Below are 16,907 nucleotides of genomic sequence, written 5' to 3' on the forward strand. Positions count from 1 at the left end.
CTTTTCCAGTTGTGTAGTCCGCTAACAGCTGCTATCATTAAAGAATAAACAATCTATACAGTGAATCATGACATCAGCTGTTTTTGTTCCATGTTCCTCAGCAGTAGACAGGTTAGTGTCGAGAGTCATTCCAAGGTTTTCTTGCTCGTGTTATTCTGGTTTTATGGTAAATGCCGTTTTCCATGTTTGTAAAAGTCGGCAAAATGAGCCCAAATTATAAGAATCATTTCTCTGTTTCCAGGTCAAACCCTTGCTGTCCCATCATAACGTCGTAGAGGACAACAGTGGAGTGCGATCACCACAGTCTGTCTCGCAACAGTCCGTCCCTCAGAGGGATGTCCGCGTGAATCTGTCCTTGGACTCGGCCGTCTGGTCGGGATTCTTCCAGTCTCGGCCTCTTTCCCAGAGTTCACGGGGTCATGTGGGACTGTCGCAGTCGTCACAGTCTTCACAGGCAAAGAAGAAGAAACCTCGGATGGGATTTTGATGAATCGATTCCTGTTTGGAATGTTTTTTTGTTGTTTTTTTGGCATCTTCTTGGATCTACAGTGGGATTAATCAGTGGAAAAAACAACCCCAGACTACGTGGATTAAACGGGGAAAAAAGTGGAGGTAGACGTTTGTGGATTACTGAGGACGACCGGAGACAACTGGTTTGGTAAATTTATTCTCTTTGTTCTGAGTGAGTGTTTTTGTATGTGTGACCTCTTCTGTTCAGGACCATTCGTCCCCATGGAGACCTGAACCTGGTCCTAGTGAGTGGAAGTGGTTGAGATGTGTTGGGCTGCAACTGGCCATTATTTTCGTCAGTGATCAGTGTTTGTCAAACCTGGAAATGAAGAAGTTCTGATTTCTCATGAAATCGATTATCATCAAAATTCAGTAATAGATGAATAAGTGATTAATGGTTTGTGTGAGTGTGTTTTTGTTCACTGTTTTCTAACGTTCACGTCAGCGTAAAGACTTTTGCTCCTCGGACAAGAACACAAAAAGCTTTTACTCAGTATTTTTTTACAAAGAACTTTCGTTCTTTGATACAAAAGTGGGTGGAAAAATAGAGAATAAAGTTTATTTTTTAAAAGAAACAATTTTCATTTTCTGAGTCAACGGGAGAAATAATTTGGCATTTGTTTAAAAGTGTGTCATGTATACGTGTACGACATTTAGTTCTATTTCACCAAAATATCTTATGGTCATGTGTTGGTTTTGGACTGAAATTAAATGAAAGCAGTGTTTTTAATTTAGTGGTCGCTCATACGTTGATTTAATGACTTCCGTTTCCAAAAAAGAAAAGAATATGGAGACAAAACAATATTTAAAAATAACATTTTTTTTATAAGATTTTCTTTTTCAGTACAGGTGACAAAAGGAATAAATAACTTAACAATATCTACAAAGAACTATTAAAATTTTTTTGTACATCATTTACAGTTTTACATGTTTTTATATGGACATTTTCTTACATTTTTAAATTTTTTTTTTTTTTGACGCTCGGTCAACTCTATTGTTCCATTCAACGTTGTCTCTGAACAGTTTTCAGTAACCAAACACTTCTTTTCTTTACGCTACATTCTAAAGTTGGCAACTTTGAATTTAAACCAGCATCTCACACACACATACACACACACACACATTTATTAAATGTTTTTTTTTCTGAAAACCCTGCGGTCGCATTGAGTTTGAAGTCAAACTTGCGATGCTGCGATAAACACAAACATCGCACACGTGTCACGTTTCCTTTAAGACGCAAACTCCAGTTTTTAACACTTGAAATGAGAGGTTTTTTTTTTTACATACATTTATGTATAATGTGCAAATTAAACCTTTCTTCAGAGAGAATCGGAGCAGCTTCAGGTTTCAGTCGACAGAAATATGACGTCTGTCCTGCTGCCCTTTCACCTCCTTACGAAACCAAAAACCTCTCCGTTGTAGATTAATAAGTCAAAAAATAACATCCTGTGAAATAAACAACACAAGTTTTGGCAAATTATTGTCATCGACAATAACAATGCTACTGTTTCTGGCACCGTCCACAATACAGTGAGGCTACGTCCACACAAACATTTTCAGTCAATTTTAAAAATGTAAATACTCGGTTTTGAAACACGCTACAACGTGCATGACGATTTCAGGTCACAATAATGGAGGCGTTTGAAAACGACAAGGTTTTCCATGGGAAATGTCTAGAAATTTACCAGGAACTTTGTTTCTGTTATTGAAGGTGAAGGTCAGTCGTGTGGACGCAGCCGTTTTCTACCAAAACTTCACTCTCACATACTTCGTTAAAAGAATTCTCCTGGAATGTGACGCGTTTTCAAACATTGACACACTAACTAACATTGAAAATCAACCAGAAGAATCCAGACTCGAGCTCAGCTGCCTCTTTGATTCTCCTCCAGCACCGGAGCTTATTAGAAAATAAATAAAATACAATAAAATATTGTTAACAGTGACAGGGTTAAAGGGGGAGGAGTCAGGCGTGGAGGTGTCTGCGTTGTTTTTGTTGGAAGTGCAGAGGGAAGTAAGGACCTTCAGCGTCGCTGCCCAGTGAACTGCTGAGAGACTCTTCACCAGAACTCATCACGTCCTCACACGAGTCCTCACTGTGGACACAGAGACACACACACGGTCAGAACTGTCTCTCACACACACACACACACACACGGTCAGAACTGTCTCTCACACACACACACACACACAGAGAAAGACAGCTAGGACTAAACGTCTCTTTAAGAAAAAACAGAAGTTTGTAAAGAACAGTTCCTTGTTTTCACTCGTCATCATTATCGTCATCAGATTACATGTTGTAACCGGTGTGAGGAAAAGCTTTATTAAACTTAAACTACTTATTAAAGTATAAACTTTAATAATTGAAGATTAAACTTTAAAACTAGAATAAATGTTAAAAATAGAAGAATAAACTTTAAACTAGTCGACTAAACATGGAAATTTAACACGGAACATTAAGACTAAATGTTAAGAATTGAGTCTTAATTTAATGTAAAAGTAAGAATAAACGTTAAAGACAGAAGATTCAATAGAATAAATGTTTGAGGATGATCAGGAGTTTCTTTTTCTTTACACAGACTCATTTCTTTAGAAAATACAGAAGTTACATAACGCTGAAGTTTTTACAGAGCGTGTGACGTCATGGAAACGACAGACGTGCACACTGACACACACAGATAGGAGCTGTGTATGTGTGTGTGTGTGTCATGCTGTTACAAAACAGAAAGGTGTGTGTTGTTGCACAGCTGGTAGCCTCAGGCGTGTGTGTGTGTGTGTGTGAGAGAGATCTGTTTTTTAAACAGAGAAGCTGATGTAGTAACTTTTAAAGAAGTCTTTAGTGTAGAAGACAGATGTCTTAGAGTCTCAGTGTTGTGTTGCCGTAGAAACACACACTTTAAATGTGTGTGACATCACACGGGTGTTGTCTGCTTTCTGGATTCCTCTGTTGTTGTCAGGAGTGTTTGGTATTTTCTGGGTGTGTTTTTTTCCCGTTCTGCCTGGTGTGACTTGTCATGTGACGTCAGTTTGACGTCATGAGTGAAGCACAGAAGTTTCATATTGATTTTTAAAGTGATATTTTGAGCTTTGACTCTAATTCTACGTCCACTTAATCTGACCTAGATTATATAAGGGGAGTTGTTTGTGAAGTGGTTAAAATCAGTATTTCTTTGAAGTCTATGTTGATGTCCGGCGTCTCTTACCTCTCGCTCTCGTCCCAGCGTCCCTCTGGGATGGTGGGCAGCTCGGGGACACTGCGGTGGCTGTGCAGGTTCTGGGCGGTTCTGCGGGACACGATCCACAGCAGCTTCCTATGGTCGGGTTTGCTGCACTCGGGCGAGGCGTAGTCCGACAGACACTTGGCCACGCGCTCACGCCACTGCAGCAGCTCGCCGTCCGCAATCTGACACCAAACAACACGGCAGGACAGTTTAAAAATAAACCCGTTACTTAACATGTAACAGGACAAACGCTTGGTTCACAAAATGTTGAACAATGGAAATAATGTCTTGTCTTTGATTGTCTTTGTTTTATTGAGCAAAGAAAGCAGAAAATATTCACATTTACCAAACTGAAAATCACACAAACTTCTTTATTCTTTAACTACTGTGATTTTTGTTGGTTAAAATCAAGGAAATGAAAGTTACTCGTAGCCTGAGTTTAACTGTAAAGAATAATAGAATACATCTGTGTTTCCGTCACAATGACCTGGGACTTCATTCTCACTGCAGGACCAAGAACTTACACAGAAGTACATTCACTCGTACTTTGTTAGGGCGGAGTTATTTAGCGTTACTAGCTGAAAGACTCCCAGCTGTGAATAAAGTTCCCTGTAAAGGAGTTTAAAGAAGTTTCTGTGTGTGTGTGTGTGTGTGTGTGTTGAATACGTGCAGGTTTCTGATATTTTAGTGGATGGAAACCTGGTTTATGAGAAGTGTGAGTGTTTGTTTACCTTCAGGTGTCTCTGGATGTGACAGGCTATCTCCAACATGTCCTCTGACTGGACGGCTTCTATCTCCTGCCTCAGGAGAGACAAGGCCAGGACGGACGGCTGCGTGACACACATAAAAACAGCTGCAGCGTTAACGTGCCACACTCAGAGAAAACGGGTTCTGCTGCTGTGGTGCACTTTGACCTCTGTACCTTTGCCTTGGAGAAGGAGATTCTGCAGAGACAGGCTTTGAGCTGAGCCTCCAGCTTCTCCAGACTCAGAGTCTCCTTCCTGTTCACACACACACACACACACACACACACACACAGTCAGTCACTGATCCTGATCCTGATCCTCCGCCCGACAACAAACACAAACGGCTCTCGTCAGCTGAGAATGAACGCTTGAAAATAAACAACATGGGCTGCGGTTGCACATTAATAAACACACAGTATGAGGCGGTTATGTAAGATCTTATCAGTGCACTTCAGTCAGCTGATCATAAATCTCCTGCCCTGCATTAACCCCACAAACTCTACAGGCTGTTTTAGATTATTCCACTGACGAGGAAAAAAGAAACCGAGGAGTTTTGTTTGTCTCACCTGTCGGTGGAGTGTGAGAGCGCCATCTGGTGGTACAGGTGCAGGAAGGTTAAGGCAGTGATGGCTTTGGACTTGAAGTCGAGCTTGTCGGCGACGATCTTCTCCATGCGGCACAGGTCGGACACGGTGAACCTGCACTGTCCGATGCGGATGAGCTCGTCGGTGGGCGTCAGGTCGCACTCGTCCTCCGTCACCTTGGCGGCCATGTGCAGGCAGCTGAGGCTGACGCACGACAGGTGCTTCGGCTGGATCTGAGGGCACAGGTGAGTTACTTTGAGTTTCTACAGCAGAAGTAAATGTTGCCATGTCATTTAGTTTTGTTAAGTTGAGGTGACGATCACTGGAATTATGATTGGAGAAGAGATGAAGGAAGGAGGCAATCACTGTAACAAGATTATTTTCTGGACCACTGAGGGTTTATTGTTTTCATGAATCCTATCTTTTACCAATTGATTCAAATATTGAACTTATTACAGGTCAGAAATGTTGAAAAATGTTAATTATTGTTTCCTAAACCTGGTTTAATGATGATGTTTAGTCCACAATCCATCGTTTGACGTGAGGTTTTAATCTCGGCGGTTTTAAGAGGCTCGTTTTCTGGCCTTAGATGTCAGTGTAATATCACGTGTGTTCACAGATCTTGGCTAAGTCTTTAAATATTGGTTTATGACACACTCGACAACCAGGAGGTGATCGCTGACTAAACAGGAAACAGAAAAACTGGAAGAACTTGGTCGAAAAAACAGGACTGACAACAAAGAAGAAACGAGACGTTATCGGAATAATCAGTTATATATTGTATGTATTCAATTTAACAATATTATATATTATTTTAAATAATGGCAAAAACCTGCCAGAAATATTGGTCACTTTTCCAAATATACCTCTGCTGTTATATCAACACTGCGGCTCCATGGTTTTAGAAAGTGCGGTGGTGGCAGTTTATGTGTCGTGACCCCGCTGAGGTCTCCTGTGTCTGGTGCTATCGTGTGTGAGAATGTCGTACCCTCATCATGGCCAGGAATCTGTCGAGCAGGTTCACAGCCAGGACGAAGGTCTGTGTGCTGTAACCGAAGAAGCTGGTGAGACTCCACAGGTCCTCCACTTTGGCATCTCTGCACTTGGCCGAGATCCGACGACTGTCGTCCTGGGGCGGAAACAAAAGACGTACGGTGTTCAATTGGCTGTGATAACGTTAAACAGGTTGATGAGAGTCCAGTGATGGGACATGAGTCTTTGTCTCACCTGTGGCGTGGACTCGATGAGGCTCAGTCCCGTCTCTTTGGGGAGATAAAACACCTCCTGCTCATAATTCACCCGCAGCTCCTTCATCAGCTTGTAGGCGTCCATGTCTCCGATGGCACTGGATGATCTGATCTCTACTTTTATGGGGTTTTTTATCCACAATATACTGTAAAATAAAACAAGGAAACAGATTTAGCACATGATCAATTTTACTGTTGAGGTGATTGTTTTTAAAGAACAATATGAACAGATAGGAATTTACAACATGTTTGTTTATGCTATTTTTAGCCCTGTCTTGTATCCAGCTCTTAGGCTCCTTTGACACACATTTATCCCTTGGGTTATCAATTTTAAGCATATTATTCTTTAATGCATTTTCTTTACCTTCACAGTCCAGATTATAACACACAGATTGAAAATGTATCTGTTTTCTACAGTGACACGACTTTATGAGCATGTATTCAATGTACATGACACGGTGTAAGTGTGTTATTACACTCTATTATGGACTAGTTTAAACCCTGCTCTACATTCTTGGGTCAGAGCTCAGAGCCCCGCCCACTCTGCCTCAGCTGAGCTACGGTGTCGAGTTTCCTCCGGTTGACGCCTTCTGCCCTGTGTCCTCTGACCCATATACCGAAAAACAACACAAACAACTAGCTTTCAGAACTCTATGTGTTAATAAACGACGTAAAACACGAGCCAACACGAGCGAAAACGATCCAATTTACCGTTCGAACCGAGAAAGCTAACGTTAGCCACAGCTGGCTAACGTTTTAAATCCTCGAGCTCGAGCGGGGGGAGGGGCTGTTATTTTTCTCTTTCCTCCTCAAAACGATAAATATCCGTTAAATTACACAGTAAAACACGATTGTTGACGCCGACTGTAGGATAACTGATTAATACGAGTGTAATAAACCGAATAACAGCTGGATTTAGTGGCGTTTTCGTCGTCAATATCACGAATATTCTGAGTTGTTTTTGAAGATGAAGGGAAAAAACCTGGTGTCAGATAGAAACAAACAAGAAAAACACAATAGTAAGGTAATATAATACACGACTTACGTGTACCTGGGCTCTACAGATTATCATATACGTCAAATACGGTGAATGTATTCACATACTTTTCTCTTTTAAACAAAACTAATGTTTGCATGTTTTCCCACTTGATCTTGTTTCTAAATGTTCCGTTCTATTCTTATTTTTTCCTGTTAAATATTTTTGTAAATGTGTGTAGTAAATACGATAGTAAGATTGAGTAAATCACGATTAAGGAATGGTGTAATAGTCATCTATAACATACATGTATAATCGATAATCTAAACAGTAATATAAAAATCTGGCACCGAGAACACATTTGATCGTATTCGCGACGGTGAAATAGTTAATTATTATACAGTAAAACAAAACAATGACATTAAAAGGGAAAAGAGTTCGTCGTTTAGGTCAATGACTATTTCGCTACTGCATAGACACACACGTCAATGCATATTTTGTAATGAAAAGGCGATTAAATAACAGCTGCAAATTGAAATTAAAGGCATATAATTAGTCATAGACAACATTTAATAGATTTAAATCCTGAATATTGCAGCTACGTGAACGTACCATTGTCGACCATTTTACCTAGATGTTTTTTACCTTCTTTTTCTGTCTTTTACCCTTAACACTGTAAGCCGTTTGTACATTTAACTGTGTGTTTTGTGTGTGAGTGTAAATATGGTTAAACATAAATGTTCTCTTACCTGTTTACGTTAGTTAAATCCACATATCTAAGCCTTCCTCTGTGTCAGTCTTTACTCCTTCTATCGTCTCTTTCTCTTTCTCCTTCTCTCTCTTTTGTTGATGTTCACAACGCTCACGTCCACGCTGTGACGTCACACGGCCGCAGCCAATCACGGGCTCGCGTGAAAGACCAGAAACCCCCTCCTCTCGAGTTCAACGGAACGGATTCAAGCTCGAGTTTAAGGTTTTCTGTGCCGTTTTGACTCGACTTTTTAACTGTGTCGGGAACATGTCACCGACAGAGATCGGTACTATCCAATAATCGATACTCAGTCAACCGATAAACGCTGCTATAGTCGAAATACGCCGTATGTACTGGGCGAGGCGAACCTCAATTGACTGACGTTTCCTTCAGCCAATCAGAGGGCTGCTCTTTGGTTCGTTCAAATAGTCCGCTCAAAATGAAGCGATTTGATTAGCTAGGGGTTCACAGGGAACCTGAGGCAATTTTGGAATGACCGATTCCTTTTGTTGGTAGGTAGGTAATTAATGAATGGAGACATATGTGTACATATATGAATGTAATTCATTTTCTCTTGTTGCTGATTGTTTAGCAATGTTTTTTGGTAATAGTAATATATTGTATTTTTTTAAAAGTAAAACGGTGATATTGCAAAATAGCATTTAATCAATAATTTGTCATATAACAAGCCCAAATTATTATTAATTACTGCTTATTATTATTTATTTTTATCGCCCAACACTAATTATTATTGTGCAATAGTAAGCCGCCCATCATCAGTTTATTGTATGTTCAGGGACTGTGTCTGAAATACTAGATAAAATGTTATCGAATACTAATAAACATATTTTGTCATATATACTTTGTCATCAAAGACATCAAGTTAAATCAAAAGCTCACATGTGCCTCCTGCTAAAACTGTAAAAAACCTTTATTTTTCTTTCTTTTTCTGTGTGGAGACCTTGACACAGGAATATTCCACAGAGGGTGCGATTGTTTTATCCTCCGGCTCTGCCTCAGCCTGCCCGGGCATGGGCGGAGCCTCAGTCCCTCTCCCCCCTCTTCAGTCCCCCCCCTCGGAAGTAGACGTCTCTGTCTATATTCCGTTATTTTTATATCCTTTTTTACGATAACCCCCTTTTCTCCCACCAAGCAGTAGCATGGGCGCCAGGATGGAGGACTGAAGAGCGGAGCGGCTCCCCGGTTTACCCCCTTTATTTTCTGCGTGAGTCGAGAGGAGCGGATGAAACCCAACTGTGGCTTTCTCCGCTTGGCAGGGGAGGTAAGGCTCCGGGCTCCGTCTATGAACTGGGCATGACTCAGCCATTTAAATGGCTCTTACGGTGGTGTTGGTCAGCTAATTTCACATCCACACACCGACACTCTTTATATGACGACGAGCGAATACATATCAGAACATTTTGAACGTGTTTTAATTGATAAAAGACGAACGAATCAGGCGAATTAGCTCACGTAGCTAGCGAGATGCTAGCGACGCCACAACAGGGATAGCATTCGTTCCAGGAAATAGTCGTATGTATGTGTGCGGGTTAATGGGTAATAATGCACCTGCTCCAGGAGGCCCGGTACTTCCCAAAACATGGAGGGAATTCCCGGAGGAGATTCAGGTGGTTTTTCTCCAGAATGACGAGTTCTCTCGACTGTGACTGGTTTGTTTACAGTTAGCTTAAGCTAGGTTAGTAAGTTATTACATAACATCGCTCTCATTCAGTAAAGCTATTAAATCGAATTATAAAAAAGCAGTATTGTACCTTTAAAAAAAATGGTCTAATGGCACCACAATGTGTAATATCTAAAGTGTATGCAATTAAAAAATTATACATGTTAGCATATGTACCAGTGTTTGTATAGTGTGGGCTATTATTGGTATATTTTTATGATTTAATTCTTAGGTTTTCATAGGTTTGGTTATGTTTTTTTTTATGTATGGATAAGAACTATTTTTAATAATCGCTTAATTCGCTTGAGTGTCTTTTTTAGTAACTGATTCATGTTTGTTTGCGGACAAAACAAGGCTACAACTAAGACGTATTTCCATTATCAATTAATCTGTTTATTACTTTCTTGAGCATGTTTTTTGGTCCACATACTGTCTGAAAATGTTGATTTTTGCGATATGGAGCAAAGAAACCACAAAATATATTCACATTTAAGAAACTGGAAAATCAGAAAATGTGTTCGCATAAAAAAATTTTCACACTCCCTTTCTTACATTGAATTTTACTTGAACCTCTCATGAACTGTTAATTGCACGTGTAAAACCACAGACATCTTAAATTACCTGTATAATTATTATGCATTTATGTAACAGCAGAACTCAGCATGCACAGTATGTTACATAAGGTGTTATCTGAAATGAAAGTTAATAAATAATAACTGTATTTTAAGATCATGTAATACAGATCATAAACAGTAGATTGTATTTTAGTCCAGAAAAATAACCAGTGTGCAGCCACATATTTCTCCTATAGTGGGATATAGACTCATAATTTACACATTTTTATATTATATAATAATTAAAGCAAGCTTTCTCAATTTACAGCTTCTTAATATGTTTAGTTTCATTAGACAAAGAAATCATTAAAGCACTGATTTTATGAACTAAACAACCTATCGAGAAAATGATCGACAGATTAATTGATTATGAAAATGATCATTATTATCATTATTATTATCTATATCTGGTCTACACCAGGTTCCACTGTGAAATAGTGATAGAAAGTTACCACTTTTTCATGTCCGAGACCGATATCATAAAAGCTCCTTTTTAAACTATGTAGCTGCTAACGACACATTTGTGCGGAGTCATTTCAAGCTATTTCAAATACAGTCTGTGCATAGTGAAGTGATTTTGAGCAGTATTGGACTCATACTGAGTATCGTATCGGCTCATCCCTACTATGTGAAATGTCGGTCAGTGATGTTCTGCTGTATCTGTGGGTCTGCGTGCAGGTAGCTGTATCCAGTGAGGAGGGAGGCTCAACCAGGGAAGTACAACATGAAGTTCTCAGAACCCTGGGGAGGCCAGAGGCTGTCTTTTCTTCTGGAAAAGGCCGTCTCTAGAGAAACCAAGATGTGGAAGGTCTACGTGCCAAAGAAGCCCTCCTCACAGGTGAGTGTCCATCTCTGTCAAACTCCTCCTCTCAGTGTTTTTGCCATGATTTTGCAACACAAGACTAATGAGCTCAGCATGTTTGTAGTTCCTATCTTAAACGTAAGACATAAAAAGATTGTATTGGACTGACACTGGTAACGGCAGATTCTTGATGTTGTGACATTGGTATCGGAAACAAAAAAGTGTCCCCAGCAATGACTGAGGCTCAGGTAGACGACGTGTCTGTCATGACACACACACTGAGACAAAGAGCGAGACATTTTCCTCATCACACCATCAGACGTAGCTGGACTCGCCCAGTTTACTCATCTGGTCTGCTCTGTTTCAGAGGAACTCGCACAGTACGTTACATTCTTGGGATTTAAGTGCCGTCTATATTGTGATTGTATGTCTTTGATCACTTCACTACAGTTTTCTTGAAAACCTGAAGCTTATTCTTTCAGATTTCCTTTTAAATATTCAATCCAGCCCAGTCCTACTTTATTTATAAAGCACATTAAAACAACCACAGTGGACAAAAGATATGTTGATTAAAAAACATAGAGCATCAGTAACAGACACACACTGTCAAAAAATGTTAATCAGTGTTTGTCAAACGTTGAAATAATCATGTTCTCAAATGTCTTTGTTTTTGTCCACAAACCAAAAGGATTCAGTTTGATTCAGTTTTTTTATGGAGCAAAAAAACAGAAAATATTGACATTTATGAAGCTGAAAAATCACAAAACTGGTTTTAATTGGTAAAAGAATTAATGTAGATATCAATTAGTAATCGATCAATTGTTGCAGCCCCAGTATCAATTCTGTACAACAAGACAAAGAACTTAGGCCAGAGGTTCTCAGAGTCCGCAGAATCTTTCCAACATTAGAGTCAAGATTTATGTGTATTTGTTTTTTAATGAGATGCATAAAAAGAAGTTTTAAATAATTTACCAAACATCTCATGAAAAATAAACAATACATTTTATTTAAAAAGCATCTTTCAGGAAACCCAAGGACATGTTTTACATTCAAACATAGGATAATAAAAGGTATTAGGCATAAATGTGCTCTTTTGGTCACACTAGTGTCCAAAACATCTTTAAAAATAAGTTTTTAAAAACACTGACGGCTGCAGTAAAACTGTAGGACGGTGAGATAAAGAAATGCAGAATAACTAACTGCTCCGTGTGGAGACCTTGAACTCTCTGTTTGTAGGTAATAATAAATAAAACTCTCAGGCAGGTAAACTCATGTAAGAGGTCACAGTGGGGGAAAGGAACTCCTGCAGCTGTCATGTGGAATTGAAGCTTTATGTGGTTCTTCACAGGTATTTTTAGAATAGACCTGAAGAATGAAAAAGACTCAGAATGTGCTTTGTTACTGAGTACACCTGAATTTGCTTTGGTGCAGTAACAAGAAAATAGATACATTCAAGCTGCTGTAAAAACCCAGAGCACAATAATTAGTAAGAGGAGAGAATACAATGTAAAATAAAGTTAATATAAATATTAATTTAGTCTTTATAATGTGTAATGTGTACATTAAGCATGATAAAATCACAATTAGAAACAAAGCAATAATCAAACTAATGATTATTTTTATAATAAATTCATCTCTTAATTATTTTCCTGACTAATCGATTAGTTTGGTTCATAAAATGTCAGAAAATGTTGTTTGGTGTTTCTCAGGCCTTGAACATTCAGTTTCAAATATTTATTTTTTATACGGAGCAAAGAAACCAGAAAATGTTACTTTCCTTCCTGTGAAATCACACGAGATCTGTCCCTCACGTCTCAGAGTCTCTATCGTGTCTCTGAAAAACCACCAGTGTTTGATTCACTTGGAGCAGAAAGGAATTCTGACTTCAGTTGATTAAACACAGGAATCTGAGTCAGAGAAACAGACAGAAGGACGCCGCTGTGTCCACGTTCGTGGAAGACCTGAGGTTCTGTGTGGATTCTGGTCCGGGTCTCTCTTCTAAAAACAAATGGCCTGTTTCCAGTGTCAAGTTTCATTGTAGTAGGAGAAACTGGGTCAACTGCATTCTGACCTTTGAACCCTGCTGTTGGTCCAGTGTGGCACGTTCCATTCCTCACTGAAGCAGTGATTTGAGACACAACAAGAATTTTTAAAAGAAGAATAATAATTTATCAAAATGAAAGTAGACCGTTTGACCTTCAGTTGTCATTGAGCAGTGCTTTGCTGTGTGGACAGAATATTTGTCCACCTTGTGACATGTTATAACACTTGATGTCAGACGAGCGTCGCTTGTGCCGTCAGCTGATAAAATAGAAATAGTAAACAAATAAATCCTGATTCCAAAGCTGACACTTTTATTCATCCAGAATCTTGTGTATCTTGTGAAATGTAACCCTAACCCTGTGCAGGTCTGTCCAACAACGCCAGGTGTTAATAATCATGCATTTATTTAGATCATTCCATCATTAATCCTCAATTCTTTTAATAATGGATAAATCAGTTTTGAGTGTTTTTACTAAACCAGTTTGTGTGATTTTTCAACTTCTCAAATATTAATATTTTCTGGTTTCTTTGCTCCATCCATTAACCTGGTCACTATTGTGGATTATTAAAAAAGAATAATTTAACATGTTTTTATTCTGTATATTTACCTGAGTAAAGGTCGAACAGGTCAGTGTTTGAGCATGTTTGTTGTGATTTAAGATTGATAATAGTTTCTGTGTCTCCAGGATACAGACGTCTCCCCGGCTCAGAGAGATGAGGCCGTGCGCTGGTTGACAGAGATTCATAGCAAACTGCAGCTTTACCCAGAGACTCTGGTGTTAGCTGTTAGCATCCTGGACCGCTTCCTCACTCCCATCAAGGTAAAGACAACGACTCACTGAGTCACTGAGTTCAGCTGATTTTATGACATTGAACAAACACATAGAGAGAAAATGTTTCAGGGCTGCAACCACGAAGATTTCTTTGTTCTATGGAGAAAAGAAACCAGAAACTTTTCACATTTAAGAAGCTGAAAAATCACAGAAACTTGAAAAAACACTTATCAAAAAAAGACATGAATAAGCCGTCCACTGATCAGGGTATGACTTTTTTGTCTTATTTTGGATGACATTACTTTTTTGTCAACTTCTGGACGACATACTAAAGTATGACTTTTTTGTCACGTTTTGGACGACATGCTACAGTATGACTTTTTTTTTTACATTTTGGACGGCATACTATAGTATGACTTTTTTGTCACATTTTGGACTATATACTAACCTATGTGTTTTTTGTCACATTTTGGACGACATGCTATAGCATGACTTTTTTGTCACATTTTGGACGACATGCTATAGTATGACTTTTTTGTCACATTTTGAACAACATACTAAAGTATGACTTTTTTGTCACGTTTTGGACGACATGCAAACCTATGACTTTTTTGTCACATTTTGAACAACATACTAAAGTATGACTTTTTTGTCACATTTTGAACAACATACTAAAGTATGACTTTTTTGTCACGTTTTGGACGACATGCAAACCTATGACTTTTTTGTCACATTTTGAACGACATACTAAAGTATGACTTTTTTGTCACATTTTCACAACATACTTACCTATGACTTTTTTGTCACATTTTGGACGACATGCAAACCTATGACTTTTTTTTGTCACATTTTGAACAACATACTAAAGTATGACTTTTTTGTCACGTTTTGGACGACATGCTATAGTATGACTGTTTGGTCATGTTTTGGACGACATACCAACCTATGAGTTTTTTGTCACATTTTGGGCGACATACTAACCTATGTGTTTTTTGTCACATTTTGGACGACATGCTATACTATGACTTTTTTGTCACGTTTTTCACGACATACTAACCTATGGCTTTTTCGTCACATTTTGGACGACATACTAAAGTATGACTTTTCTGTCACATTTTTCACGACATACTAATGTATAACTTTTTTGTCACGTTTTGGACGACATACTAATGTATAACTTTTTTGTCACATTTTGGACAACATGCTAACCTATGAGTTTTTTGTCACATTTTGGACAACATGCTAACCTATGGCTTTTTCGTCACATTTTGGGCGACATACTAAACTATAACATTTTTGTCTCATTTTGGACGACATACTAAACTATGACTATTTTGGCAATTTTTGGGTGACATACTCAAGTATGACTTTGAGGAATAGGACGTTCAAGACCTGGATTATCAGGAGCTCTGTGTGCATGTCTGTGTAAGAGGCTCATTGTCTCATACATTTACCTACAAACCAGTGCAGTTCCTCATATGTTTACATTTTTAACGTAAGATGTATTAGAGTCATTAAAAAGTGCTTCTTACATGTCAAAGGAAATGTTTAATTGCACAGGATGAGCACAGATTTTATTTTGTTAATAAATAAATGACAATGCTCTTGTACTCAGGAGGACTTTATTCATCAAGAACAGAACTATAATGAAAAACAAAAGACTGGAAATGTATTATTACTTTTTGGGTTGATTGATTTGGACAGAGTTTTTTTTTTCCAGGCTCGTCCAAAATACCTACGCTGCATCGCCATCGCCTGCTTCTTCCTGGGTGCAAAAACGTGTGAGGAAGATGAGGTGAACACAAACATGATACAAATAAAATAAAACCATGTTTCCTGCATTATCTGCATGCATTCCAATGAAGTGATGGAAAAAGTTCCACTGTACAGACGTAATAACTAATGTAAAGTAACAAAATAAAAACATTATACGCAGAGAATTCATTAATTAACAAATACTTGGATGTTTCAGGAGGGTTACAATGTACTGAGATGACTGCAACTCTGTGTGTGTGTGTCAGTGTGTGCCCTCTCTGAAGGAGCTGGTCCACTCCAGCAGTTGTGGTTGTTCTCCGTCAGAGATTTTAAGGATGGAGCGGATCATCCTGGACAAGCTGAACTGGGACCTGCACACGGCCACAGCCTTGGACTTCCTGCACATTGTATGTCGTCCAAAACGTGACAAAAAAGTCATAGGTTTGCATGTCGTCCAAAACGTGACGAAAAAGTCATAGGTTAGCATGTCGTCCAAAATGTGACAATAAAAGTCATACTTTAGTATATCGTCCAAAACGTGACGAAAAAGCCATAGGTTAGCATGTCGTCCAAAATGTGACAATAAAAGTCATAGTATTTTGGACGATAGTATGTCGTCCAAAATGTGACAAAAATGTCATACTTTAGTATGTCGTGACAAAAAAGTCATACTATAGCATGTTGTCCAAAATGTGACAATAAAAGTCATAGGTTTGTATGTTGTCCAAAATGTGACAAAAAAGTCATACTATAGCATGTCGTCCAAAACGTGGAAAAAAAGTCATACTTTAGTACGTCATTCAAAATGTGACAAAAAAGTCATACTATAGCATGTCGTCCAAAATGTGACAATAAAAGTCATAGGTTTGTATGTCGTCCAAAACGTGACAAAAAAGTCATACATAGCATGTCGTCCAAAATTTGACAAAAAAGTCATACTATAGCATGTCGTCCAAAATTTGACAAAAAAGTCATACTATAGCATGTCGTCCAAAATGTGACAAAAAAGACATAGTATAGCATGTCGTCCAAAATGTGACAAAAAAGTCATACTTTAGTACATCGTTCAAAATGTGACAAAAAAGTCATACTTTAGTACATCGTTCAAAATGTGACAAAAAAGTCATAGGTTTGCATGTCGTCCAAAATGTGACAAAAAAAGTCATAGGTTAGTATGTCGTCCAAAATATGACAAAAAAGTCACAGG

General features: G+C 38.6%; 3 protein-coding genes across 4 annotated transcripts in view; 2 read left to right on the forward strand and 1 right to left on the reverse strand.

The window, feature by feature from the left end:
- The window catches only part of taf1c (TATA-box binding protein associated factor, RNA polymerase I subunit C), a 10,978-nt gene extending 9,738 nt beyond the window's left edge, over positions 1 to 1,240 (forward strand). The window contains exon 15 of the mRNA XM_058616763.1: positions 242 to 1,240. Within this exon, the coding sequence (XP_058472746.1) occupies positions 242 to 487 (246 nt within the window). The 3' untranslated portion in view covers positions 488 to 1,240. The remainder of the gene's footprint in view (positions 1 to 241) is intronic.
- A 69-nt stretch (positions 1,241 to 1,309) lies between these two features.
- Positions 1,310 to 8,178, reverse strand: ccng2 (cyclin G2). The gene is made up of 8 exons (XM_058616772.1): positions 8,031 to 8,178; positions 6,286 to 6,451; positions 6,047 to 6,187; positions 5,041 to 5,291; positions 4,651 to 4,729; positions 4,460 to 4,558; positions 3,711 to 3,910; positions 1,310 to 2,603 (listed from the first exon to the last, which is right to left on the reverse strand). The coding sequence occupies exons 2-8, from the start codon at positions 6,388 to 6,390 to the stop codon at positions 2,474 to 2,476; spliced, it is 1,005 nt and encodes a 334-aa protein (XP_058472755.1). The 5' UTR covers positions 6,391 to 6,451; positions 8,031 to 8,178; the 3' UTR covers positions 1,310 to 2,473.
- An 896-nt stretch (positions 8,179 to 9,074) lies between these two features.
- ccni (cyclin I) overlaps positions 9,075 to 16,907 on the forward strand; it is a 32,527-nt gene continuing 24,694 nt past the window's right edge. Inside the window, exons 1-5 of one of the 2 annotated variants that reach the window (XM_058616769.1) lie at positions 9,077 to 9,314; positions 11,006 to 11,165; positions 13,859 to 13,993; positions 15,666 to 15,740; positions 15,967 to 16,107. In XM_058616769.1, the coding sequence (XP_058472752.1) occupies positions 11,052 to 11,165; positions 13,859 to 13,993; positions 15,666 to 15,740; positions 15,967 to 16,107 (465 nt within the window). In that variant the 5' untranslated portion in view covers positions 9,077 to 9,314; positions 11,006 to 11,051. Of the gene's footprint in view, positions 9,315 to 11,005; positions 11,166 to 13,858; positions 13,994 to 15,665; positions 15,741 to 15,966; positions 16,108 to 16,907 lie in introns of both variants that reach the window. The other variant, XM_058616771.1, reaches the window with a different exon arrangement.

Source organism: Solea solea, chromosome 19 (genome assembly GCF_958295425.1).
Source record: "Solea solea chromosome 19, fSolSol10.1, whole genome shotgun sequence".
Lineage (NCBI taxonomy): Eukaryota > Metazoa > Chordata > Actinopteri > Pleuronectiformes > Soleidae > Solea > Solea solea.

Bases quoted from the DNA above. Each gene is read 5' to 3' on its own strand.
- ccng2 (XM_058616772.1), bottom strand. From the start codon at position 6,390: ATGGACGCCTACAAGCTGATGAAGGAGCTGCGGGTGAATTATGAGCAG. The intron at 6,188-6,285 runs GTGAGACAAAGA...TTTCCGCCCCAG, and splicing joins TCATCGAGTCCACGCCACAG to GACGACAGTCGTCGGATCTC. The intron at 2,604-3,710 runs GTAAGAGACGCC...CTGTGTCCACAG, and splicing joins CGCTGGGACGAGAGCGAGAG to TGAGGACTCGTGTGAGGACG.